Source organism: Prionailurus viverrinus, chromosome C2 (assembly GCF_022837055.1).
Source record: "Prionailurus viverrinus isolate Anna chromosome C2, UM_Priviv_1.0, whole genome shotgun sequence".
In the NCBI taxonomy this organism is placed as follows: domain Eukaryota; kingdom Metazoa; phylum Chordata; class Mammalia; order Carnivora; family Felidae; genus Prionailurus; species Prionailurus viverrinus.
In genome coordinates, this window is record NC_062569.1 from 27,330,052 (window position 1) to 27,357,855 (window position 27,804).

General features: G+C 40.6%; 1 protein-coding gene across 4 annotated transcripts in view; it reads left to right on the top strand.

Moving 5' to 3' along the window:
* NEK11 (NIMA related kinase 11) overlaps positions 1-27,804 on the top strand; it is a 269,503-nt gene that overhangs the window by 106,456 nt on the left and 135,243 nt on the right. For all 4 annotated transcript variants that reach the window (XM_047875528.1, XM_047875529.1, XM_047875530.1 and 1 more), the window contains 4 exons: positions 1,839-1,924; positions 4,978-5,097; positions 7,480-7,573; positions 13,379-13,493. In XM_047875528.1, the coding sequence (XP_047731484.1) occupies positions 1,839-1,924; positions 4,978-5,097; positions 7,480-7,573; positions 13,379-13,493 (415 nt within the window). The remainder of the gene's footprint in view (positions 1-1,838; positions 1,925-4,977; positions 5,098-7,479; positions 7,574-13,378; positions 13,494-27,804) is intronic.

A 27,804-nucleotide genomic window follows, 5' to 3' on the forward strand; every position in this document is an offset into this window, starting at 1 on the left:
AAAGAGCCTGAGAGAATGTTGGAATCACAGGGAATTAGCTGGGACAGAGCCCAGAGTCAGATTATGTTTCTAAAGGGAGACATGGAGGAGAGGGTTCTTATGCAACAATGTGCTCTCTACAGAAGCCCCTGAGGAAAAGTGGGGTGAGCAGGACAGGGGACGGAAGGGAGGTAGAAGTTCCCAGGGACTTTTGGCTTTTGCTATGTATAACTTTCCCTATGCAAAGCCAGTTCCATTAGCCTAAGGGCAGGCCGCTGAAAAAGAGGCACAGGTACTAACTGTTGGGATCAAAACCACCCTGATGGGGCTGTGAGCATACCAAAAAAAAAAGTTGAAAGGAATCCAAGGGGATCTGCTGGGACTAGCATGAGGTGAGTAAGGCATTTGCCCTTGGACAAAATTAAAGAGACCATCAAAAACTCAGTAATCAGGATAAATAACATTTGATTGCAGTGTTTAAAAAATCCAAATTAGGGGCGCTTGAGTGGCTCAATTGGTTGGGCATTTGACTCTCAATTTCAGCTCAGGTTATGATCCCAGGGTCATGGGATCAAGCCCTGCGTTGGGCCCTGTGTTGACAGCATGGAGCCTACTTGGGATTCTCTCTCTCTCTCTCTCTCTCTCTCTCTCTCTCTCTGCCCCACTCCCACCCCTCTCAAAATAAAAAAAAAAAACATTTTGTAAACAATCCAAATTAATGGGGCGCCTGGATGGCTCAGCTCACTGAGCATTCAACTTTGGCTTAGGTCATGATCTCACATTTCCTAGGTTTGAGCCCCCCATCTGTGCTAACAGCTCAGAGCCTGGAGCCTGCTTTTGATTGTGTGTCCCTCTCTCTCTCTCTGCCCCTCCCCCACTCACACTCTGTCTCTCTCTCAAAAAATGAATAAACATTTTAAAAATTCTGAAAGTCCATGGTAACAAAATATCAAAAATTCAAAGACGGGATCCAACAGGGCTGGGATTAGGGTGATGCAAATGAGGTAGTCTGGTGCATGTTCAGGGTTGGGTCCTGTCTTTATAAATTTTTATTTATTTTATTTTCTTAATTCTAGTATAATTAACATAAAGTTAACAGTTATATTAGCTTCAGGTACAATACAGTGATTCACCAGTTCTGTATGTACGTTATTCAGTGCTCATTGCACAGTAAGTGTACTCTTAATCCTCGTCACGTTTCCCCATCCCCCACCCACCTGGCAACCAGCAGTTCTCTGTAGTTAAAGGTCTGTTTGTTTGTCTCTTTTTTCCTTTGTTTTGTTTCTTAAATTACACATAAGAATGAAATCATATGATATTTTTCTCTGACTTACTTTACTTAGCATTATACCTCTAGATCCATCCATGTTGCAAATGGCAAGATCTAAACATTTGATATTGTATTCTCCATGGCTTTTTGCATTAATTTTGATTTTTTATAATATTGCCTTAAAATATGACTTATCTTGGTTACTGAGTCTTTTGGTGCCCCTTCAGTTTTGCACCTGCAGTGAGTGCCTCATTCTGTCCCACCCTAGTCTTGGCCCCAGGAGTGGGGACACGGACCCAAGGCCGGGGAGAGCCTGTGTGTTCATGGAGCTGATGGGAGGCCTGCCCGTGGTGGGTAGCAGGGAGTGAGAGAGCAGGCAGTGCAAGATGAACTTGGAGAGACAAGCATAAGCTGCGTAAGCTACCATGCAATTTTTTGTAACCCTTTATAGAAGGAAAAATAGTTACCAGTGGGTTTTATTTTCAAGCTCCCAGGCATGGTCATTAATACTGCACATCAGAAAAGACCCCTGGTAGTTTTATGCCCTTTCATCCCTGAAGAGGAGTATTTAAGGTGTTCTCTATTTTAGCACCTGATGTGTAGATATTCGGAGATGACTCTGGAAGACAAGAATTTGAATTGTCAGGAGGAGGCTGCTCAGATAATTAATGCCATGTAAGTAATTGCTTTGTTTTTAAAAAGCCCATTGAGCATAAATGTTAAATGCATTTGTCTTTAAAAATCTATTAGTGCTAAGCTGACTGCTTGGAGTTTCCTAGAATTCACTTAAGTCTTGCCAAGAAATTAAGGAGCTTCAGTATCTTGGTGTTCCAAAGCCCCTTTGCCCCAGGTGGTAGCAAATTGAATTATAAAAGTTTTAAACCACTGCACAGCTTACAGATCTGCAGGGTAGCTCTGCAGTTGCCTTGTAAGTATATAGAGAAATTAATATCTCAAACATTTAGTGATATTTATGCTAATGAACCTTCTATATTAAGCATAAATGGTTTTCACATCTTGTTTGTTTAACAGGAACTGGCAGAGTATCTATTGAGAAGACAACATTGTAAAGTCCTAGGACAATTGAAAATAAGCCAAAATTTATTTCTTCAGATACACATATAACTAGAGAATGTGTTTCTCACAAACGTAATTATTACTATTTTTTGAAAGTTCATTTATAAATATAGAGATATATAACTATGAAGAGAGCACAAGTCGGGGAGGGGCAGATAGAGAGAGAGCGAGAGAATACCAAGCAGGTTCTGTGCTGCCAGTGCAGAGCCCAATGCAGGGTTTAATCCTATGAACTGTGAGATCATGTCCTGAGCTGAAACCAAGAGTCAGACGCTCAACTGATTGAACACCCAGATGCCCCAACAAGCATAAGTATTTCTTAAAAAAAATTTGTTTAATGTTTGTATGTATTTTTGAGAGGGAGAAAGACAGAGTGTGAGCAGGGAAGGGGCAGAGAGAGAGAGGGAGTCACAGAATCTGAAGCAGGCTCCAGTCTCTGGGCACAGAGCCCGATGTGGGGTTTGAACTCACGAGCCATGAAATCGTGACCTGAGCCGAAGTCAGACACTTAACCTACTGGGCCACCCAGGCGCCCCCATAATTATTTAACTTCTCTCTCCTACCTCATTCAAAATTTCTGTGCTATACCATACAAGAGCATAGAATACTAGGTTACTTCTGAACAGCCATGTATCGCCCTTCAGGCTGTGGACTGCACAACTCCACGGAGCACCACTTATAAAGACCAAATCTACAGTTTTGCTGAAGGAACTCTCTATTTAATTTTTAATGACCCTGTGCAAAGGTAGAGATGTGCAAGGCTGTAGGTGGGAACAGTAGCCCTCATTAGCCTAATCTTCAAGGCCAAATAACACAGATATGTTACTCTACCCCTTAGTCCAGTGGTTTTCAACTGCACTGTTTTCCAGTTTCACATTCAAACTGAAGAAACTGGTTCATCAAAGTCTTTGTTTAATGCATGATTTCCAGTTAAAATACCCTGTACCTCAGGGGCTAACTAGGGGAAACCTACTTTCCTTGAGTTGCTAATTATTCTTTCCCGAATGCCTGGATTCTTATTTTATTTTATTTTATTTTATTTTATTTTGTTTTATTTTATTTTATTTTAAACTAGAGATGTGAGAGTAGTAGGTATTTTTTAAATACTAGACTAATTTTGGCTATTATTTTGCACTGCAATTGTGAGATAGTTTACCTGATGGCACTTACAATTAAAGTATGCTGGAATCCAATTGTTTGGGTGGTCTTTCTCATCATAAAATATGATTTCAAGTTGTCACTTTTTTCACTATGTATGACTATGTTTTAGGGATCTCTATTTGATCTTACAAAATAAAGGATGTATATTCCAGAAAATTTTGTGTCTTCTAGAGGCTCCAACTGTATTCCAGAGGGATAAGAGCTATCTACAAGTAGCCATTATAATTACACAAAATATTCCAAAATAATTAGAATCATTACAAAATAATAAAGACTAGAGTGGGAATAAATGAAATAGAGGAGACTTCTCTAGTGTTTTTTAAGGAGGGAGTTGAATACAAAAGCCATTCTGCAGTATCAGGCCCTGACCAAGTCAGGCACAGAAACAAAGGTCATTGAGAATATGGTTGCAGATCTTTCAATACATGAGTAATGTAAGCACATTTCTTTACCTGAAGAAAGAGGCTCTTAAATAATAATATTGACTAATATTTTTGGGGGTGTTTGGCTTTGTTATAAGCACTTTACATGAGTCAACTCATTGAAACTCACAAGAACCCTATGACTTAAGTGTCATTATTATTATTATTAATGATCATAGAGAGGTTAAGTAACTTTAATTGTAAGCGCCATCAGGTAAACTATTTCACAGTTGCAGTACAAAGTAATAGCCAAGATTAGTCTAGTGCTTTAAAAATATCCACTACTGTCACATCTCTAACTTAATATAAAATAAAATAAGAATCCAGGCATTCGGGAAAGAATAATTAGCAACTCAAGGAAACTAGGTTATAGGAACATGCCTAAAACATTACCCCCTGAGGGCCTATACATGTAACCTGGGCACTATATTTGAACCCAGAGACTGTTATTAATCTGTGTGATAACCACTGTGCCATGCTTACCTACTGTATGAAGCATAGAATTTACAACATAGTCAACAAAATGTAGCTACTAAAATACTACCATATGGGCCCTTTTATGTGTCACATACTGTATATACATTACCTCATATAGTACTCACCATAGCCTGTGCTTTACAGATGAGAAAACTGAAGTTTAGTAACTTGCCCAAGGCTACAGAGCTGATGTGTGGTAGAGATGGGGTTCAAACCCTGCCTAATTCCAAAGTATATCCTATGCACATGGTTTATGCACATGAATTAGTCTGCCAGTCCATTTATTCCTTGATGGCCAAGATCCTAATTTGATCCTTACATTATAAAAAGCAGTCATAGGCAATGAAATGAGCAGAAATTTGTTAAATATGTAATTTGCTTTTAAACAAAAGTCTAATTTGAAAAATATTGCCAATTAACCACAGTCCTGGTTGGCTCATTACCTACCCTGAGTTTATTAGTTTTTGCCTGGCCTGTCTCCAGATGCTTCCCCCTTCTCGGTAATGTAATGATACTTATGTAAAATATTTGTTTAATTTTTCTGAGCATGTTTGGGATGAGCTGCATGTGGGGGATCTTTATTATTCATAGGCAAAAAAAGATCCACCTGCAGACTCTGCGGGCGCTGTCTGAAGTGCAGAAAATGACACCAAGAGAAAGGATGCGGCTGAGGAAGCTCCAGGCAGCTGATGAGAAGGCCAGGAAGCTGAAGTAAGTTGCCTTTCCTTAGGGTACCTTGGGCTCTGGCCACTTCACAGGACTCCAAAGGAATTTACTAAAGAAAAGCAAAAGCAAAAACAAGAAATCAAAATGCATATACGCATTTATATTTGTTTCATCACTTACTCGTCCCCTCAAAAGACGGTTATTTCAGCCATAGGTGATTATTGGATGCCAGCCACCATTAATGTCAGGCTTTCAGTCTTGGGTGCAAAGAAAGATTGACTATCAGGGAGGTAATTAGTGATGAAAATATAGAGTCAGCCTACAAATGAAGCCTCATTGTTGCTGAGACCTCTTTTTTTTTTTATTAAAAAAATTTTTTTTAATGTTTATTCATTTTTGAGAGACAGAGACAGAGCATATGCAGGGAAGGGGCAGAGAGAGAGGGGGACACAGAATCTGAATCAGGCTCCAGGCTTCGAGCTGTCAGCACAGAGCCCGACGCGGGGCTCAAACTCACAAAACGGCGAGATCACGACCTGAGCTGAAGTCGGACACTCAACCGACTGAGCCACCCAGGCGCCCCTGACACCTCTTGTACATATGCCAGCGAGAGAGTGAAGAGGGTGGCTTCACTATCTTGTCCTCACTCCCCAGATGTTTGCTGTACTCCCTCTGCCAGGAGACCTAGCTGGTCTATAGGGAGAAGAATGTCCCAGCAGGAAATTGTTGGCTTTAGGAAGCAGATTGGAAGCAGCTCTGTTCTGCCAAGTGAAACCCTTTGAAAAGTCAATGCTCAAGGCAGGCTGCTGGTGGACAGTATCACTAGGAATTAAAGTATTTGCGTGAAAAGGGAAAATTCCAAAGAGACCTAGACTCCTGATTTCTGAAAGACAGATTTTTCAGTTGGTAGATTATCCAGTTTCCTCATTTTTCTTCTTTGTTCCTCTGCCAACTTTTTAGTAGTTTAGAAGCCCAACTAACAACTAGAGAGACAGAAAAGACCTGAAAGTCAAATCTGTTCATTTTGTGACCTTGGTAGCATATCTGAAAGAGGATTTAGAGGTATTCTCGCACTTGCAGTGCATATCATGAGGAACCAAGGAAGAATCGGTGAGACTACTTCTTTTCCCTTAACACACGCTTTCTGTAATCAGTGTGGAAAGGTATTTCTGTCAGAGTGCATCAGGGGTAGTCGTGTGCTGGTAAATGTTTAACAACCACCTCTGGGGTTGTGGGCAGGGGGTGTAAATACTCCCATGATGGCCAATTTCAAGCCACCGGTATGATATCATCGAATGTTCAGTTGGAAGATATGGACACAATCTGCTCTTGGGAACCTAGTGCAAGCTGGTTTCTGCAAACCACGGCACCACTGAGTATGGGTTTTACTGAGAAAATATATTTACATAAATCCCTTGAGCCACTGTCACAGTCCCAGGCCTATTTCTAACTCTTCGGGAATGGCAATATTCCTGAGGTACCATGACTCATGTCATTGTTTGAGGGTAAGAGGAAAATGAAATCTCTGACAGGAACAGATTAAAAAGGCAATTTAATAACTTATACGCATATTACAAATTATGTTTCAGATTAAAACTTTTTTATACACAAAGTAAGTCATCCATCTTCCACATGACATTCAATATGTTTCTTATTTAAAGGCAATGGTTTTAACTAAAGTTTGGTCCTAATTTTGTCAATAAATTACATTGGAATTGTTTTTGATCATTATTTTAGGATTCGAGTGCAGTCATAAAAAGACTCTATTGTCAGAAGGGATATAATGTACCCACTTTATAAACAAAATTTGACTACAGGGATGTTCAGTGACTTTTCAACAGTCTAAATCGAAATTAGCACACAAGTAATCACCAGAACTCAAATCTTTCTTTCAGTTTAGTAGCAGGTCTGTTACTTTCTATTCTTCTATACTACACACCAAACAAAATGTGTCTGAGAAAAATTCCCCTTTACAGTGACTCTCAAGTTCTTTGCGTAAATTCTTTGAAATCTAGCTCTAATCTCCTTGTGTGTGGGTTAATTCATCCTGAGAACAGTAGTCGAGTTATCAGTATGTGCTGGGCACTGTGACGCACACCCCTGCGTCAGGGGCGCACACCCCTGCCACCACAGAGAATGCCCAGGGATCAAAGAAAGAACCACCTTCTTTTGCCTCAGAGGCATGCCTCAGGCATTCATTTTAGGGGCCTTAAAGATGGACGAGGAGCCAGAGTATTATCATGTGTGCTTAAAAGAGAATCAGGTGGGTTCTGCACTGCATTTTCCTTGATGAGGGAGAGACCCATTGACCTGGTTTCCCAACACCCCGGTTTGCCTGTTGAAACAGGGATCACGCTTACCTGCATAGTATAGATGTGGCTTTAGCAAAATGCAGCTGTTTTTTCTACATTCACTTTAAATCTGCAGAAAGCTGGCAGAAGAAAAATATGAAGAAAATAACAAACGAATGCAGGAGTTGAGATCTCGGAACTCTGAGCAGCTAACTATTGATGTTCTCCATGTAAGTGCTCTCTTGTTTTAAATTTCACATCAGACTTTGAATTGCTTCAGATTCATCACATTCATGTGGCTGATCAGGCAGGAAGAGGGACAAAGGGGAGAAAAAAGGCATCCAGACCAACTTTGCCCCATTCAGGGAGGAGGTAGTAGGGTTTATTTTAGAATATAGGCCAGTGGTTAGTGATGACAGTAGTTCAGAGCAGCTGTACTTAGAGATGGATTGATAGATTCATCCAAAAACATCCAAGTGCGTACTGTGTTCAGGATAACTCAATCAGCACGGAATGAACAACTGAGGAGTAAAATTATGACTTTGCAGAGCAAATGTGTTCATATCTAATTTTGAATTTCAGCCATGCTCTTGTTGCTTTGCCTCTTTAGTCCATCGTTCTCTTTCTGTCTTATCTTTTATTCTTTCACTTTTTATTTGTCTCCTGTCTGTATCATTGTGCATTGTGTTAATACCCCTTTTGAACTTTGAATAATTACCTTAGAAGTCCAATAATAAGTAGGGTTTTGGAGTCCCATGAAATGGACCCTGAATCATGTCCCAAGCTCCTGAATAACAAATACCATTTTCCCTAATGGTTAAAAACATCATGGGTCTTGGTATAGGCTCTGATATTTAAGGAAGTCTTTCTTCAGGGTCGTATTTGTACAATAGACTTCAACTCCAACTTCCTATCTCTTCTGATAAAAGCAACATGGGAAGGAGTCATTTTTGTGGAGAACTTTACTGTCTCAAATTCTGGTTTTTCATTCATTGGAGATCTCTGCATCTGATTCTTTTTCTTTAGCAGGAAGAACCAAGCCCCCTGAAGCTGTGGGATGATCCCTGGAGTCTGGGGACACTAGCTCTGCTGTAGCTCAGTGATCAGAGAGCACCAAACTCTCAACCAGGCAGAGCTTAGAATCACTTGTTAATCCACCTTTCTGAAATATTTAGTGGTTGTGAGTGTTGTAGATTTCTGAAAACCCAAAGTTGGACCAGTTGAGGGGCCCAGGCTTCTCTGACCTTAAGAGTTTCTCTCCTTTGGGGTGCCTAGGTAACTCAGTTGGTTAAGCATCTGACTCTTGATTTCGCCTCAGGTCATGATCTCAAGGTTTTTCAGATCAAGCCCCATGTTGGTCTCTGCACTGGCAGTGAGGAGCCTGCCTGGGATTCTCTCTCTCTTCCTCTCTCTCTGTCCTTCCCCTGCTCACTCTTTTTCTCTCTCTTTCAAAATAAAGAAATAAACATTTTTAAAAAAGAGTATCTCTTTCTTGGACCCTTTAGCAGATAATGTAGGGACACTGCTGACATGTGCTCAATCCCACTCACCCCACTCTTCTCCCATTGCCCACTCCATTAAGTGAAGCCAGCTGTGGGATCTGTTGTGGGTCTCAGAGACATGGGAGTTGGTATCATTCCCACTCATGAAACCTAGTGAACAGAGAAATTGCTGGCTGAAAGAGATGGGGTCAGCAGCAATGTTGGATTCCTACTTGGAGAAAGGTCTTGATTTCACCACTGCATGGAAGGACCTGAGCCCCCTCCAAGCACTGAGTGCCTGTCTTCAGCTCCCCAGTTTTTAGGCCCTGAAATGATAACTTCTGGAGGTGCATGACTTTTCCTAGGTCTGTCAGCTTTCTTTGCCATGGGACTGAGAATTGCAAGTTGCCAAGGTCCTTAGGAGGAATCTGGCATGATTATAGAGATTCTGTGTTTGTTAGTGTGTGTGAAACTACTTGTTAATCATCTGAATAAAACTGGGACATTTTCCCTGGAATGTTAAAGGACCCTTGCTTCTAAGGGATTTTATCCTCAGAGATTAGAAATTGAGAAGTACAGATGTGGTAATATTTTGTTGTATAAGACCTAAATAACTTTCTTTATTCCTGAAATTGCTGTATGGCAAATACAAATGTAGTTTCAAGTATGATCTTACATTTTAGTGTCTGATAATTTACTTGATGTTTTTGCTTTTCTTCATTGACCTTTCAAAATAATAATTTGTGAGTTATTTTTTCATTTCGGATATTATTATCAGTGTTAAACAACTGTAAGTGATCCTATACACTATAAGTGATCCTGTCCTCCTGTAAGCTGGGATCCTTGGGGGATCCTGCAGTAACTTTAAGGTAAAACTGAGACCATATGGGGGCGCCGGGTGGATCAGTCAGTTAAGTGTCCGACTCTCAGTTTCAGCTCAGCTCATGATCTCACGGTTTGTGAGTTCCAGCTCCGCATTGGGCTCTGCTCTCTCTCTCTCTCTCTCTCTCTCTCTCTCTCTCTCTCTCTCTCTCTCGGTCTCTGCCTCTCTCTCTCTCTCAAACAAATAAATAAACATGTTTTTAAAAACTGAGACCTTGGGGCGCCTGGGTGGCTCAGTCGGTTAAGCGTCCGACTTCGGCTCAGGTCACAATCTCACTGTCCGTGGGTTCGAGCCCCGCATCGGGCTCTGTGCTGACTGCTCAGAGCCTGGAGCCTGTTTCAGATTCTGTGTCTCCCTCTCTCTCTGACCCTCCCCCATTCATGCTCTGTCTCTCTCTGTCTCAAAAATAAATAAATGTTAAAAAAAAAAAAGTAAAAAAAAAACAACTGAGACCTTATGGCAGGCAGAATCTTGGGAGATTTTATTAATTGTATATTATCCCACAGAACATGAGATCCAGACAGGATAGTCTAGATCTTGGCTCAACTCAGACAAGGAAAGTAAGGATTTCATAAAGATCTCATGAAGTCCCAACCCCCAACTTCCCAGTGTCTACCTAGTTCTTTCTAATTCTATCTCGTTTCCATCAGCAAGGAGCAAAAGGAGCAGGAGGGGAAGTGCCCAATGCTGTCTTGTCCAGAGGTGTTGGTTCATTCTTTGATCATCTGAGATTTAGTGTCATGAACATCTTTGACTCTGAGCTTTCCAGAAGCACATTCCTAAGTTTACATATTGATGGGGACAGGAAATGTTGCGAGCATATGCGTGGTTCTTGCAGACAGTATCTTCTTCTAGCTGGTTCAGTCTTACAGACAGGGCTGCATAGCCACCCCCAGGTATCTTGCCCTATTTCATGAAGTTCTCTCAGCCACTTCCTTCTGCACATTTTTAGCATCCCACCTTCTCAATTTCAAATGTCACCTTCTCTTCAGAAAAATCTTCTTTGACCTCACAGGTGAGCAATCCACTGGCTCTCCTCTAAATTCTTTATTTTTTTTTTTATTTTGATGTTTATTTTTTGAGAGAGAGAGAGAGCAAGTAAGGCAAGGGCAGAGAGAGAGGAAGACACAGAATCTGAAGCAGACTCCAGGCTTTGAGCTGTCAGCACAGAGCCTGACACAGGACTCAAACCCAGGAACTGCGAGATCAGGACCTGAGCCAAAGTTGGATGCTTCACCGACTGAGGCACCCATGTGCCCCTCTCCTCCAAATTCTTATGGCTTACAGCAATGCTTCTCAAACTTCAAAATTCACCCAAACCATCTGTTGATTTTGTTAAAAGGCAGATTCTGATTAGTTTGGTCTAGGATGGGGCATAGGGTGCTGAATTTTTAACAAGCTCCCTGGTGATTCCAACCAGCTGGTGTAGGACCACATTCTGATTAATAATGGAGAGGAACTGGGGCTCTTGAAAGCCATTTACCTTCAGATGAAGGAAGGCTTGGAAAAGCCACCGATGAACACTTTCTTATAGACTATTTAGGAAAAAAGCATTTAAAGGGAACAGACATAAAGGGGAAGTGACCTTGGGCTTCCTTGTTGGCCCCAGAAGGAGGATGAAGAGAGGGGCCTGAGCAGGCAAGAGACACATTTAATCATATTCATGGGCACAAAGTGAGGCAGGTTTAATGATACTCAAAGAACAAAGGAGAGAGAAAATGGGAAGCTAAACACTTTGCAGAGGGACTGGAAAGCTTTAAACATCTCAAGGAAAAGCACCAGTGAGCTGGAAAAGATGAAATAAAATGTAAGAAACAAATTGGATTAATCAGATGCAAGAAGCTGAAGAAAAACGTGATGAAGAGAAAAGGAAGAGGAAAATGCTCCCGTCTTCACCCATACACATATTTAGGATTTAATTTCATCCTGATTTCACTGGGGCTCTGTTCTCAATTCCTTCTTCCTTTTCTTGCCAGCTGAAGCAAACTACCTTATATTTCAAAAGCAGTCATATAAGATAAAAATCAGAGTTAAGAGAGAAAAATGGGCTGGCTCTGTCATTTCTTAAACATGTTCTAAAAATTCTTCAAGGCGTTTAGGAGAATAGCTTATTTTGTTTTCCAGACCCTAACTGACAGGGGCCTTTTATTTTGGCAGGCATTTTCTGCTTGGCTGAATCCGGGTGTTGAAATCTGGAAGCATAGTTGAATGTGGATTCAGGTTAGGCACTATTTCTTTAAAGGATGGTAGCTTCAAAACAAAACAAAACAGAAACTGGATTCCTGTAATACACATGAGAAGCCTGATCTTTCTTTTATCCTGCGGCACATCCAGTTGTGATGGGGCCTGAACTGGCTTTCTGTGGAGAAGTGCATAACAGCTCAGGTCTCCAAGAATGAAATAATAATGGGAATCAACGATCGGATCAAGTTCTTGCTAAGAGAAGCAATTATGTCAATTCTATCTGTTTTTTTCAAAGAGAATCTTAGTGAATCAAAGTCCGTTGAGTGTCCAGGTACTGATTTTCCAATGATTTCTGACGTAAAAGTGAAAACACATTTCACGCAGTCTCTGTGTGCTTAAAGTTCTTAAAGTTGCCTGTGTGCTATCAGTGATCCTTTCAAATTTGGAACCAATTTCACCTCCTGAAACAAGTATACAGCACAAAAAATGGACTTCTTAAAAATATTTTATGACTGTGTTTTCACAAATGCCATACCACAGTATGGCAAGCTTTGTTTTGCTTATTCATTTAAGATTAGTTTGAATTTAACTTTCTGTTTTTAATAAGATACTCTCAGAGTAGTTCTCCATGAAAGCCACTTTTCAAGGAAAATAGGTCAGTTCAACATTAGCTCTACTGAAAAAAAAAACTGGAAAAAAAAAAGCAAAATGATCTATTGGAATACCGATATATATATTTGAGAATTTTACTTTTTTCAAAGTGTGAATTCTTTCCTTTTTTAAAAATGTTTGTTTATTTTTGAGAGAGAGAGAGTGTGTGTAAGTGGGGGAAGGACAGAGAGGATCCAAAGCAGGCTCTGCACTGACAGCAGAGAGCCCGATGCGAGGCTTGGAATTCACAAACCATGAAATCATGGCCTGAGCCAAAGTCTGACACTTAACTGACTGAGCCCCCAAGGCACCCAAGTGTGAATTCTTTCATGTGGTCTGTTAGATCTCTTTCTTTAGGAAACTGGAATTCACAGCATCATGGAACCGTTAAAGCTAGAAGAGAAGGTGGAAGTCATCCAAGGCAACAGCTGTACTTCTGAGATGAGGAAACTGAGCAGGGCTGGGCTAGGGTGAGGTAGATGTGATACCCTGGATGCAGAATTGAAGAGGGTATTTGTTCTTAGCTGCTGATCGATCGCTCCTTCTCTTTCAGGAGCCTAAAAGTGAGTACGCCCTTCAGTTGTGTTCATGGCCATTCCTCCTGCCTCACCCTAGTCATGGAGCTGAAATTGATGGTGTAGAAGATTAAGGTCACCTTAATTGGTGTTTCTCTTATCTCAAGCTGCCTTCTTAAAATTTGAGATGGTATCATGTTTAAGGGAGAGGATTAGGCAGACTTTTATTTCCAAATAGTCTTCTAAACAATATTGTTTCATTTGTGGTAATGCTGTTTTTTTCTATCAGCTTCTCATGAATTGTTAATTACCTTCCACAAGGAATCTGATGACCTGACTTCAGAGAACCTGCCTGAGTCTCAGCCCATTCCTTCCTTGGATCTTGGCCCACTTGAGTCAAGTATAGAAGACACCATAGCTGACCTTGGAGATCATGGTATGAGTTTGCATCAGTATTCAGAAGGGTTGGCACATAGGTTGGTATGGCTGACCCTCCAGTAGGCCTGGCTGGCTTCTGAGAAAAGCTTTGGATGCATGTGACCAGCTTCCATCAGTTTTCCAGAGCTGAGCTGGGACCAAGATAAAAAGCAGAGAAGCCAAGGGATTTGTTTGTCCTCTCCTATCTCCTTTGTGATAGATGAAGATGAGTTAGAAACTCACACCAGGCGAGAAACCTCTTCTACATGAGTTAAACAACGTCATCATTAACTGACTTTGGAATAGTGTAGGACCGTGAATGTGCTGAATTACCATGTCCCTCTTCTTAAGTGATTCCCTGGCTTTCATAATGTAAAGTGAATAAATGAAGTCAGACCTTGGAAGATCAACTATATGGATGATAATGGATGTGCAAACAATACCAGAAGAAAAGTGCTCAGAACTGTTACCCAAATGAGGAAGATCTATCCTAGCTTAATGGTTAAAAACATGATTTAGGAGTGAAAAAGCTACCTGTATTAGGGAAGCCCCTGGCAACTTAATCTTTCTAGATCTCAATTTCCTTATCCATGAAGCAAGAATAATATCTTCTTTAAGGGTTGTTGTGAAAAGCAGATGAGAGTAGGCATGTGATGTTCTCTTACCTTAGTGCCCCACACAAAGTAAGAGCCAAAGAAAGGCAAGCATTTATGATCCTGAGAGGAAGGGTTATGACCATCTCAGGGCCATCTCAGTCTTGTACCACTATCCCCAGTGCCTAGCACAAAGTGCTAGGAATATTGTAGGAACTCCATTAATATTTCTTGAATGAATGGATGGATGGATGGATGGATGGATGGATGAATAGATAAATGAATGATATGTTAGTCTCGACCTCTGAGAAGCAGATGTCAACATGGGACTAAAAGTGCAAGGATATTATTAAGGGAAATGGCTACATGGAAGGCATTAGGGAAGGAGCTGGAAAAGGCTGAGAGAATCATCAGGCCATGATTCAAGTCATGTTCCAAGTAAAAAAAGCAAGGTTTGGTGGATGTGTACTAGTCTGCTAGGCAGACAGAGGCAACCAAGACATCAGGAAGTCTTCAAGCAAAGTCAGTCGCTAGGGGCTTGCCCGAGTATCCCTGCTGCACTCTGGCAGTGGTAGTGGCCTCTGACAGAACACAGGGATGGATTTCAGAACACAGCCCTGGGGCCCTTGGCCAGTTACACTCCTTGCAATGGGAGGTCTTCAAGGTGCATCCTCATGGCTGCACAATGGTGTAACAGCTCTCTGGCAGTAGTTGAGTTCTCTTTCCAAACTGAGGGTGAAAGTGGTGAAATTTGGATTAACTGGTCATCACAGCCCAAATTCACATTTGATATCTTCCTTCCAGAGCCATTAAAGCTTGTGCTGTCTCCTTCACCTGTAAGGAAACTAGCACCTAAAGCTTTTTAGGTTGACATTTTAAAATGGTACTGTGGAAGCCATCTGGTAACAGGTATTATTGACAAACAAATATATATATCAGGTGGATTTGCATCTTAAATCCTTTTAAAGTATTTCTTTAATATGTTGTTATTCTCCAAAGGTAAAACTTGGGAGAATAGAAATATCCCATGGGCCTTTCCTTCCAAAAATATAAAACTGAGAGGCCATTGGATAGCACTTGATATGGAAGGCTTATGCTTTGCTATATAAGGCAGAGCCATCGCTATGTAAAAAGAGGAATCCCCAGGACAGGATATTGAGTGGGTGGTCTAGGATCAAGAAGTCTGGGCCCAACCTCTGTGTCTCAAATAAGAAAAGTACCGGGGTGCCTGGGTGGCTCAGTTGGGTAAGCGTCTGACTTCGGCTCAGGTCATGATCTCGCGGTGTGTGAGTTCCAGCCCCATGTCGGGCTCTGTGCTGACAGCTCAGAGTCTGGAGCCTGCTTCAGATTCTGTGTCTCCTCCTCTCTCTGCCACTCCCATGCTCATGTTCTGTCTCTCCCTGTCTCTCAACAATAAATAAACATTAAAAGAGTTTTTTTTTTTAAGTAGGAAAAGTACTTACTACTCATTCCATGGAGGAGAAACCAAAGACATTAAATAATTTGCTCAAGAACTCAGAAGTGCCTAACTTCTAGAGCAGCACCCTTTCCAATCTCCCAAAGTGTATGTATTTGGAGGTGGTGGATGGGAGCAATAGGTTTGTAAGAAGCAGACAGGAGTCAAATGAATTGGACTTTCAAAAGGCAGAGTCTTTGTGTATCCCTATGCTAATTTTTGTGAACTGTAGTAGTCAGATTACTCCTTGGCTAGCCCTGACCACAGGTTGCACCTGCTACTGGGAAACTCAAGCCAATATCCTCCTTTATCTTTTGTCATGGAGGTTTCAATATGGTAGACCAGGTATTGATTTACCAGCCACACTGGAAATGGTCAAATCTACTCCTATGACTACCTTGTTTATACTATAAGGAAACACTACCATCATAAACTGTCAGATCCAAAAGATGCATTGTAGTTTTAATTGAGCCAAATGCCTTGTAGAATAGTTTAAACATTCCCTTTTTTTCCTCCCTGTAAATTCATATTTTCTAAATTGAAAAGGGAGATTTGTTTTTTTATGAATATAATTTATTGTCAAATTGGCTTACATACAACACCTAGTGCTCATCCCACGTGCCCTCCTCAATGCCCATCACCCATATTCCCCTCTTCCCCACCCCCCTGTCCACCCTCAGTTTGTTCTCTGTATTTAAGAGTCTCTTGTGGTTGGCCTCCCTCCTTCTCTGTAACTATTTTTTTCCCCTTTCCTTCCCTCATGGTCTTCTGTTAAGTTTCTCAAGATCCACATATGAATGAAAACATATGATATCTGTCCTTCTCTGACTGACTTATTTCACTAACCATAATACCTTCCAGTTCCATATGCATTGCTGCAAATGGCATGATTTCATTCTTTCTCATTGCCAACTAGTATTCCATTGTATATATAAACCACATCTTCTTACCCATTCATCAGTTGACGGACACTTAGACTCTTTTCATAATTTGGCTATTGTTGAAAGCACTGCTATAAACATTGGGGTACACGTTTCCCTATGCATCAGCACTTCTGTATCCCTTGGGTAAATTCCTAGTAGTGCTGTTGCTGGGTCATGGGGTAGTTCTATTTTTACTTTTTGAGGAACCTCCACACTGTGTTCCAGAGCGGCTGCACCAGTTTACAGTCCCACCAATAGTGTAAGAGTGTTTCCGTTTCTCCACATCCTCACCAGCATCTGTAGTTTCCTGATTTGTTCATTTTAGCCACTCTGACTGGTATGAGGTGGTATCTCAGTGTGGCTTTGATTTGTATTTCCCTGATGATGAGTGACGTTGAGCATCTTTTCATGTGCCTATTGGCCATCTGGATGTCTTCTTTAGAGAAGTGTCTATTCATGTTTTCTGCCCATTTCTTCACTGGATTATTTGTTTTTTGGGGTGTGGAGTTTGGTGAGTTCTTTATAGATTTTGGATACTAGCCCTTTGTCTGATATGCCATTTGCAAATATCTTTTCCCATTCTGTCAGTTGCCTTTGAGTTTTGTTGATTATTTCCTTTGCAGGGCAGAAGCTTTTTATTTTGATGAGGTCCCAATAGTTCATTTTTCTTTTAATTCCCTTGCTGAAAAGGGAGATTTAGAACTATGAAAATGTTCTTTGGGTTGATTATTGATTAGAGTTGTGGGCAACCAGAAGATTGTTAGTGACCACATAGCTTAATCATAAAATTTTGAGGCATGAGACTTTAATTCGTTGATGAATTCTGAAGTTGTTATTTCTCCCATTCTCTATGCCTTTTTTTATTTTTTATGTTTATTTGTTTATTTTGAGAGAGAGAGAGAGCCATGGAATGGGCAGATAAAGAGGGAGAGAGAGAATTCCAAGTGGACTCCATGCTGTCAGCACAGAGTCCAACAGGGGGCTTGAACTCAGGAACCATGAGATCATGATGAGCTGAAATCGAGAGTCAGACGCTTAACCAACTGAGCCACCCAGGCGTCCCCCTGTTCTCTTTGCCTTTTAGAAGATATGACTCCAAACATTCAGCATCCAGAGGAAGTTTTTGTTTATTTTTTATCTAGCATGTATATGTAGAATAAAATTACAGTCTTTTTTTTTAAGCTTCTACACCAAATGTTTAATCAGTCTTTGATGTTGAATTGGGAAATTCCCTCTGGGATGTGAGGAGTTAGTTGCAGAGAAAGAAAACAGAGTAAGACATTATTTACATTTGATATGCATTTAGTTGACTACAGCTGATTTAATATAGGCAAAGTCATGGATAACTATTATAATCAAATGAGAAGGCACAACTGGAATATTAAAGAAATGATCTCTATTTAACCCTTTATATGTAATACTGATGATTTCTTGAACGTTAATTTTTGCCAGAATTTCATTACACTTTACCCTTGTTTTCAGCAATTTCATTGCACTTTAGCCTTGTTTTCAGCAATTCACAGTTGAGTTTCAGAATAGGGTTTCTTGCAAAGCTGGGATAGCTTGAGGCTCATGAGCATGGTCCAGGCAGAGCATGGGTCTCAACTCTTCAGATGCGAAGGCTTCAGTGATGTGGGCCTCAGCTGCCCACCCATAGCCTGACCAATTGTCACTTAATTACCCTTTCAGCTACTCCACAAGCAAGTCCGGAGCCCCTTCCCTGTGCTCAGAGAAATCGCCAGCCTCAAGGGAATTGTACTTTGCTTGCCCATATGAAGTCCACATGCCCTTTGCAGTTGAGGGCTGCTCTGTGACTTATGGCGTCAACTCTTCCCTTTTAACGTCCAAATGGAAATAAAGTAATTTGAACTCTGTTAGACAATGATATATTTTTATTGTTTTCATTTTACAAATGAAAACATTTATCAGCTCTGCAATTCTACTTCTAGATAGTTATCTAAGAGAAATGAAAGTATGTCTACAAGAAAATCTGTACTCAAATGTTCCTAGAAGTTTTATTCATAATACCAAAAGCTAGAAATAAGTCAAGGGCCAACCAGTAGGTGAATGGGTAAACAAACTTGCAATTTATCCATGCAGTGTAACACTATTTGGCAATGAAAAGGAACAAACTATCAGTACACACAACAATATGGATGAACAGCAGAAATATTGTGCTGAGTGAAAGAAGCCACAAATGAAAGAGTTCATACTGAATGAGTCCATTTCTGTGAAGTTCTAGAAGCAGAAGCACTCATCCGTAGTGATAGAAATGAGGCCAGTGGGTTGTCTGGCCATTGGGAGTTAACTCAAAGGGCACAAGAGAACCTTTTGTGGTGATGGAAAAATCTGATACCTTGATTGTGATGGCAGTTTACTTTGACGTATATATTTGTCAAAACTCACTGAACTCGATGCTTTACATGAGTGCCTTTTATTGTCTATCAATTATACCTCAACAAAGTTGATAAGTAAAAAGAACATTGATAAGATATCCAGAAAAAAAAGAAAGGAAAAACCCATTATGAGTAATGCCCATCAGTCTGTGCTTTAGCTAATGAATGGCCCAGAGAGACCCTGGTAACGTCGTGGAGATAGAAGGCAACTGGGAAGATGTATAGTATTACTTGGGACACAAAGTCCTTAGTCTGGAGAGTGATCAGGGGTTTTATTCTAATGTCAGCTAAGCAATATTGCCTTCCGCAGAGAGTATTAACAGAGCTTTGGGGTCTTCTCTCATGAGGAAAATTGGCTTAAACATGAGGGGCTGGGATCCCTTACCTCCTCTCTTCAGTCTTTATAGTTGGAGGGATCACACTGCTGTGGCAAGGAACCCATACCAGCAAGTCTCATAGGACCTCGTGTCCTCTGAAAGCAGCCCCAAAATACTAGAACAAAAAGTAACAGCCCAGGCTGCTAAACCCAGCCCAGGACAAAGAAGCTGGTAGAGCGCCCTGGCTATCAGCCTTCAAAAAAAAGACTAAGTGCTGGCGGCCATTTCTGTGTTCCTAGATGTCCCATCACTCCCAGAGCTTTACATGTCTTAAAGGCTTGATTTATAAATATAAACTGATGGTGGTTTTATTTCATATTTGTCACATATTCCGTTGGGTTACTTTTGCGTTGCATGGTAGTGTTTCCACTGACTCTCATATTTACGCCCCGGAATAAAGGGTCCTACGGACGCTCTCTAATTCCCTCAGCTCAAGAGGATAATTAAAATGAATCTATTGAATAAAGATGTGCCAATTCTCCACCCTGAGGCATATTTAATAGTTTAGAATGTTTCTTCCATAAGACAAGCTGGATAGGTGCCTCTAACTGAAATCTAAAAGATTGTATCCAATTTGAAAACTTCAAGTGGATGCAGAATAACACCTGCCCAACCGACCACTTCACTCTTGGGTCCTAAAAGGCATTATAAAAATAAGAGGAAAATCAGTCCCCAAGAACATCAGTTACTCATATAGAAAATCAGTACCCATGGACACCTCAAAATAAGCTTCTCACCTCAGCTGTATGTGACCCCGTGGTCCATTCTTTAGCCAAATACAAATTATACAGTAGTTATTCAACTATAGGTGTTGCAGGTAGGCCAGAGAGCATCCTTAAATGGCCTTGCTGGGCCTGTCATGGGTCATGTTTGGAATGCATCAATTAAGCAGAAAATTAAAGAAGCATCAATCATGGCTTTCAGGTCAGATAGACTACAAAATATAATAGACTAAACCCTCACATAATGTGTGCTTCAGGCAGCATTTTGGACATACCACAATATGACTTTTCTTTGGTTGATGAAATTATTTCCCATGCACACAAGGTTCACAGTTGTGCCCAGGGCTCTTGCACCCGCCACCAAGAGAACATCATTATGATGCCCAAAGGTAGTAACGCTGTCACAGAACACTAAGACCGTTATTTCAGATGGTGTTTTGCCTCCAGTCAACTAACCATCTTTGATCCATTGAAATATTGTATCTTGGTGTTTGTTTAGACCAGACTTTAATGTAGGTATCTGTGATGGGAATTTAAATCTATCTTGTGTGATCTTTGTAGAGAGGCTCTTTTGTGGCAGTGAGAGCCATGGCAGTATCAGCCACCTCCTGTGTTCAATTGTCAGTCTGTCGGTTTTTGAAGTGAAATAGCACATCTCCCAAACAAAAAAACCGTTCTGGCAAGGAGCCGTGGCAGCAGTATCTAATACCTTTTGTCATTCCTGACTAACAGCATTTTCCACTGAACTTTTCTTCTCTCACTTCCAAAAAAAAAAAGAAGAAGACAAAGAAAAATTGGAACCATACAGAAAGTTTCAGAGCGATTGCCATGTTTCATAGTAGTGTGTCTGTGTATGAGCAGTATAATGAATTTGACTTATTCTGAAAAAGTCAGTTTTCCCACATCTGCTGCAGAAAGTGATGTTTGTGACATTCTCAGCATTTGCAGCATTTGCAGTTAGACTTGTCTGTGAGATTGTGGGAAGATTTCTTTAGAAACTCACATTATTATTCTGTGCATAGGAGTGTGTAGTGTAACTCTGCATCCCTAGCTTCACAGCTAACCATGTATTTCCTGCTAATCCCTTGACCTGTCCCAGTTTCTTTTTCTGGCCATGGCTCCTTTAAATTATTAATGAGAGTTCTCACTGTTCAAGGTTAGGCAGCTAAGTACACGTTTGTAGAGGAGTTTAAGATGCGTGCAGGCTTTCACTGCATTTTGTACCTGGGCATTTGGGGTTGGAGAGAGAGCAGAGTGACTTGACCCTTTTTCTATCTCAGATTCATTTTCTCTTTTGAATGCAGGAAAAAAGAACAAACCCAACCTCCCGCCAAAGCTTAACTCCACACGGCCTGCTTTCCTGGCTTCACAGAGCTTAGAACTAAGTCAACTCCCTTCCCTCTACCTTCCATCTCCTCACAACCCCATTTGAAGAGATAACTTTGACAGTTGTCTTAAGTGGTTGCTTATCAGCGTATGGTCTATAGCTGTATATTTGGCTGCCTTTAATTTGTGAGATTACACATTTTGAAGAAGACTAACCTCTGTGTGTTCATTAGCATTCTGGATGAGAAATTTTAGTGGTATACTAGAGAGGGCAACAAAGTGACTACTGGTTAAGAAAAAGCAGTGTTAATTTTAAGAAAATTAAAATAAATTTTCCCCTTAGCCCCATTAGCTCTGTGTCATTGATGAGGAGAGCGAGTCAGTGCTCTGACTGGGCAAGCGTGTTCAGAGGCCATGCTCTCACCTATTCCCAGAATGCCATCTTGATGTCATTCCATACCTTACCTCTTAACTTTTTACTCTCTGTAAATCATACTCCTACAAATGTTGATCTGTCAACTCAATATTCCACTAAATAGGCATCATGATAAAAGTCTATGTTTCCTATTATATTGGCAGTACTCATTGATTCCAATTGATGGCACCTCTGAGAAGCACTTGCAGTACAGAAGCAGGTCACAGCACGGCAACTGAGAGCAAACAGGCCAGTCCTTTGTTATTCAAAGCATGGTCTGAGGACTGATATCATTAGCATCCTGAGAACTTGTCAGAAATGCAGAATCCCAGAACTCACCCCAGGTTTCCTGGATCAGTAGATGCAAAATCCCAGTGATGTGTATGCACATTCAAGTTCGAAGAGCCTGAGCTAGACTCTAAGCTCCACAAGAGCATGGGCTATGTCTGTCTTGTTCATCATTTTATTCCCACCTGCTGACAGTGACTGGCTCTGAGTTGGTGCTCGGTAAATATTTGTTAAATAAACAATTACATCTAGGAGAAAAGTTCTGTAAGAACACTAATGCTTTTTGTCATAAGCAGCATACATTTCTTGCAGAGATTGGTTCATTTGGGAAAACAGTAGAATAACAAGTTGCCAGAAGAGGCTAATTTGTGTATATTGGTGTTCACCTATAATTTTTACTCTTTCTTCTTAAGGAAGGTGGTAATCTAATTTTACCAGATGGATACTGGAAAGATGAAAAATAGAGGAATAGTGTCAGAGACATGGGAATAGAAATCTTCCATGCATGCTTTTTGAGCCCCCTAGCCATTGCATCTTTCTTTATAGATACCCCTCCATTTAGATAATCTTTAATGTGAGTTGCCACAATGCAAAAATAGGGTTTCTTCCTCTGCAATGCCCATACTATTTAGTTTAAAGAAGTGGTCACCCACAAAATAATCCTCTCAGACCCCTTCATGTGTTCGTTAAGTGTACACATTCAATGGGAATAAAGGGGTTTTATGAAGTGTAGTCTGTTACAGGTGCACCCAAGTCTCTTCTCTTCACATCAGCCTAGTATCCCCATGGAATCTATGACTGTACTTTATAGATGACAGGGCACGAGCAAATGCTGGTTGGTAGATTACTCTTATAACAGGCTTGCTAGAGCCTGTATGTGAACATAACTCTTTAGTGGTTTTATCTGTTGGGTCCCCTGACCCTGTATGTGAACATAACTCTTTAGTGGTTTTATCTGTTGGGTCATCTGGGAAGCAGACACTAAGAGAAGTACAGGAGATGTATTGAGGGTACTTTTTGTTGAAAGAAAAATGGGGGGTGGGATCAGGGGTAGCCAAAGAGAGCCTCTAGACTACGCTGTGGGTCTGACACCTGTGAGATGTGAGCAGGAAGGAAGGATGAATGGGTAGGAAGAGGCTCAGACCTTACTATAGCTCCTATGGAGAGTTCTGGATCAAAGATTGCCCATAGAGGAATCCTGCACTGTGCAGAAATGCTGTGCCCTACTATCCCTTCCTGCTCAATGGATCCTCAGATGCTACAGCTGGAGGCTGCCAGCTCACCACATGCTTTTCAGCTAATTGGCAAGTTCTTAGAAGGACAGCTGACACATGCCCCTCACTAGATGCCACAGTGGTCAAGTTGAGTTGTTCTATATGCTTGAGGTGAATAAAATAGTATTTCAGTTAGCAATCTATATGCAGTACTTTTCTCTAATTTAGAGAAACTTACCTCCACTATATGTAAAAGAAGAATAACTAAAGCTTCTGGAATATCCATAGACACTTTACAAAAATCCACTAGACTGGAAGCCACTGTTGTGCTTGAAAGAAATTTGGAGCCAGACTTTGTCTTTTTCCCACTTCTAGCCATTTACCAGCTGTGTGAATGCAGAAAAAATTGCTAACCCTTAGTTTTCTCATCTGCACAATTGGAATAATACTTAATTTTCTAGGGTTAAGGAAAGAATAAATTAGATATAAACAAAGAACTTTGAACAGTGCATGAAACAGAAAGTGTACAACAGTATCTTACTAAAAAAATACAATGTCAAAGCAAGTTGCAATATTTTCTCAATTTCCACATAAAACCTCTGAATTGGATGAATACTATTTCAGTTTTTAACTACCCAGGAGACCTTCTGATTATAGCTTAAAAGCACCTTTACAATATGAATGAAGTATGATTTGGAATACTCTATTTGCTGTAGTTTTTGTATTTATGAGAAATATAAAAATCAGTCTGCTTAGTTCTGCCTGTCAAATTATGGTCTGAATTATGTCCATTTGTGCTGATTAGCTTAGCAGATAGATAGATAGATAGATATAGATATAGATATAGGTAATATCTTCTTTGTCAACACCATAGACAGCCCGCAGAACCCAAGTCAGATTCTCAGAGATGCGTGTGTCCTCCCATTGGTGAGCCAGGAATGCCACTGTTATACTCAGAAGTAGGACCTGGGAGGGACAAAGTTCTTTCTCAAAAAGATGCTTCTTTGCCAGCCATCCTGAGCCCATAAACTGGCAGCTAAAATTTCCAATTATTTTCCCTAAATACATTATAAATGTAAATATATTTTGTACTAAGGAGCCTAATTAGGGCAAGAATATATATTAGTTTTCCACTGTAGTCTCATGGGGGATTTAGGCCAAATTCAGATTAAAATACAGAGATTGGTAGGCATAACTATGATTTTTGCAATGAAAATATCCAGGTAATACATGCAGTTATTTTAATGGAACTCTCTGCCCTGGGTTTATAATGAAATCAAGAAGATTTTCTGAGACACAAGGATTTGCTCTACACTACCATGGAGGCTATATGTATAAATGACCTCCTGATTTTAGACAAGTTCTCTGAAAATTCTATTAGTTTCCTCTTTAGTTAGAATATAAAGGAATTTCAGTGGGCTGCAAGATTCCTAAGATAGGGAAAAGTTTATACTTATTTCAGATGTATTATTTTGCCTCCCTTAGGGCTGCATATGGAATCAGAATATTCCAGATATGATTTTACGTGCATAGTTAAATCATTCAATTCTTACCACACATCTGGTGGACAGGCTAAATGTACCTTAAAGGACATGGTGACTTGTGGAAGACAGTATTTTTTGCCTACCATATATCATAAACAACTCTAAGGTATCTTCAGATATCTGTACAAGATTTTCTTAAAATAAAAATTAGAGCAAATTATAGGTTATCCTAATAATGTAATTCTCAATACTTTTTTTTAAGTGGGAGAGAAAAGTGGGGGTTGTGGTTAGAAGGCCAGTGCTGCATGTTTTGGGTCTGCCCCTAGAGTTGGTTATGCCTGTGACGTCATTCATCCTGTCAAGAGGGGAGAAGGTTTGGAATGGCAACTCAAAGGGCAGGCAGGCTGGATGTGACCCTCCGCTCGGGGGGGCCGAGGCTCAGGCTTGTCCATGCTCAGGAGTGAGCAGGTCTGATTGGTTTGAGTCAAGAAGCCTCAAACATAGGGGAGACCACTGCCTCCTCAAGGTGACTTTGCTTGTAGGTTTTCTGAGTCCAGGTTTTCAAATTGGGCTACTTATCAGAACCCCTTATGGGAATTTGGAAAATACAAAATAGTCTCTGTCTTCTTAGACATTGATTTAGAAGGTCTACTTCAGTGGTTCTCAAACTATACTATATATCAGAATCATGTGGACGGTTTGTTAAAGCACAGATTGCTGGGTTCGGTGGCATGCTAGCATTGACTCATGGACTCCATTGTGTACGTCTTCTTCCAACCTCCAGTTCTGTGATAGCCCATGGGTAGCTTCAAATCAGCTATGGTGACTGAGTACTTACACCAGGGAAATTGGCATTGCCAATCAGTTTTCCTCAAGAGCCAGTTGTTAAATGTTTCCCAGCATACCTCTGGCAGAGCTTCTGATTCAGTAGGCCTGAGATGAAGCCCAAGAATCTGCATTTCTAGCAAGTTTCTCGGTGGTGCTGCTGCTGCTGGTGTGTGGAGCACATACTGGGAACAATTTGTCTAGAATTAAGCTGTCCAATTTGATAGCCACTAAGCCACATGTGGTTATCTGAATTCAAATTTTAATTAATAAAAATTAAATAAAATTTAAAAATCTGTTCCCAAGTCACATTAGTCATATTTTAAGTGCCTAAACTAATACAATGTTATATGTCAATTATATTGCAATAAAATGGGGAGGGGGGAATGCTTAAGAGTCACATATGGTTAGTGGTTACTGTATTGGATTGCACACTTCTAGAACAATTAATTCATCATTGCCAAAAGTACTATTGGGCAACACTACTCTAGGAAAAACTCTGTGCGCTTATATTTTTTTTGTTTTAAGTTCTACAGGTTATTCTGGTGGGAAGTCTGTTTCAATAATCACTACAGTTTTTTTTTTAATTTTTTAAATGTTGATTCATTCTGAGAGAGAGAGAGACAGAGCATGAATGGGGGAGGGGCGAGAGAGAGGGAGACCTAGAATCTGAAGCAGCCTCCAGACTCTGAACTGTCAGCGAGGAACTCAACGCAGGCCTTGAACTCTTGAACCATGAGATCATGACCTGAGCCAAAGTCGGATGCTTAACCAACTGAGCCACCCAGGCGCCCCAATCACTACAGTTATTAAATGTTGATCTTACATTTCGACTCTCTCAAACTCAAACTCACAGATAATTCTATGTTACTCATTTTCTGTTTCTTACTTGGAAGGGAGGATTGATTTGCAAAAATTCTCAAACACTTGACAACACATATCAATGACTCTTTTTTATAGGTGAGGATAAAGGAGGTAAGGGTGGAAGAGGTATTGTTGAACTGGAACCCAGCCCCAAATCCATAACTTTTTCAAGCCAGAGGTTTCTCTTCTATGCTGTCACAGCTTTCTGCTAAATAGAAAAAATTATTGCAGGTGTTGGTCATAGTGCTGCCTTCAGATCATGTCCGGGGTCAGCACTGAGATGCCATTATCCTACCTCAGACCACGTGTGTGGCGCATGGAAGCCCCAGAGGTCTTTCAGACTTCATCTAATAACAACTCCCTCCCAACCAGCGAAGGACATGAACTGCATTTATTGGAAACCAGTTGACCATATTAATGAATCAGAAGTGTTCAGACTAGCAGGTTACACAAGACTACAGAGGGGATAGAATTCAATTAGAGGTGAAGGGTCAGGTGAAATAGTTAAGTCATTAGGGACATCTGTAGAGCAAATTACCAAAACCTGAGTTAGTGAGGGTTACACAAGCAGACAGACTCCTGATAATTGGACCAGGAAAGAGCTGGCCTGGGATGCCAGCTGCTGTGGGTTGCCTCTTATGTGTTGTTGGGTCTTGGTCTTTTATTTACATAGCCTGGCATGTAGAAGCATGCTGTGTGAGTTACCATCTCCAAGATGCTTGTGTGGCCTAAACAATGTCCATTTATTTCAGCTCCTTTTGACTGAAATTTTAAGTTCTTTACAGTGATTAAAAAAAAATAGCCAGTGGTATTTCTTTTTCCTCTGAAAGATTTATTATAATAGACTTTATTTTCTCAAGTGACAGTTGCCTTTGTGAGTTTCAAAAGCTGTTACATTGCCTGGTTCTGTAGCAATCTCTTCAAAACTACCAAAAACAAAAAACAAAAAAAACTCTTCTTCTTTCTGGGCTTCTTTTTAGGAATTCTGGCACTCTTCCTTTTAGGAATTTCCTACTGCCAGTATCCTTGTACCTTTGTAGGCACCATTATATTTTTGTCCTTTTGTATCCTTATTGATCTTCCTGCACCTAGGCAATTGCTATAAACATCCTTCAGCAAAGCATTCCCTGAACACCATTTTTGTCAACACTCAACCTTTCACAAATATTTATTGGGTGCCTGCTCTGCTGGGAAAAGAGAATACAGAATACAGTAGTAACAGAACAGACTTGGTTCTACTCTTATGAGCCTATGGTGAAGTTTTCTTCTACCCAGAAGCCTTTACTTCCTAAAGTGGGTTGAATTCTGCCCACCCCCTCCCCCCCCAAATATGTCCACTTGGAACCTCAGATTGTAACCTTATTTGGGATAAAGGTCTTTGCAGATGTAATTAAGGTAAGGATCATCACATGAAATTACCTGGATTATAATGGGCCCAAACCAATCT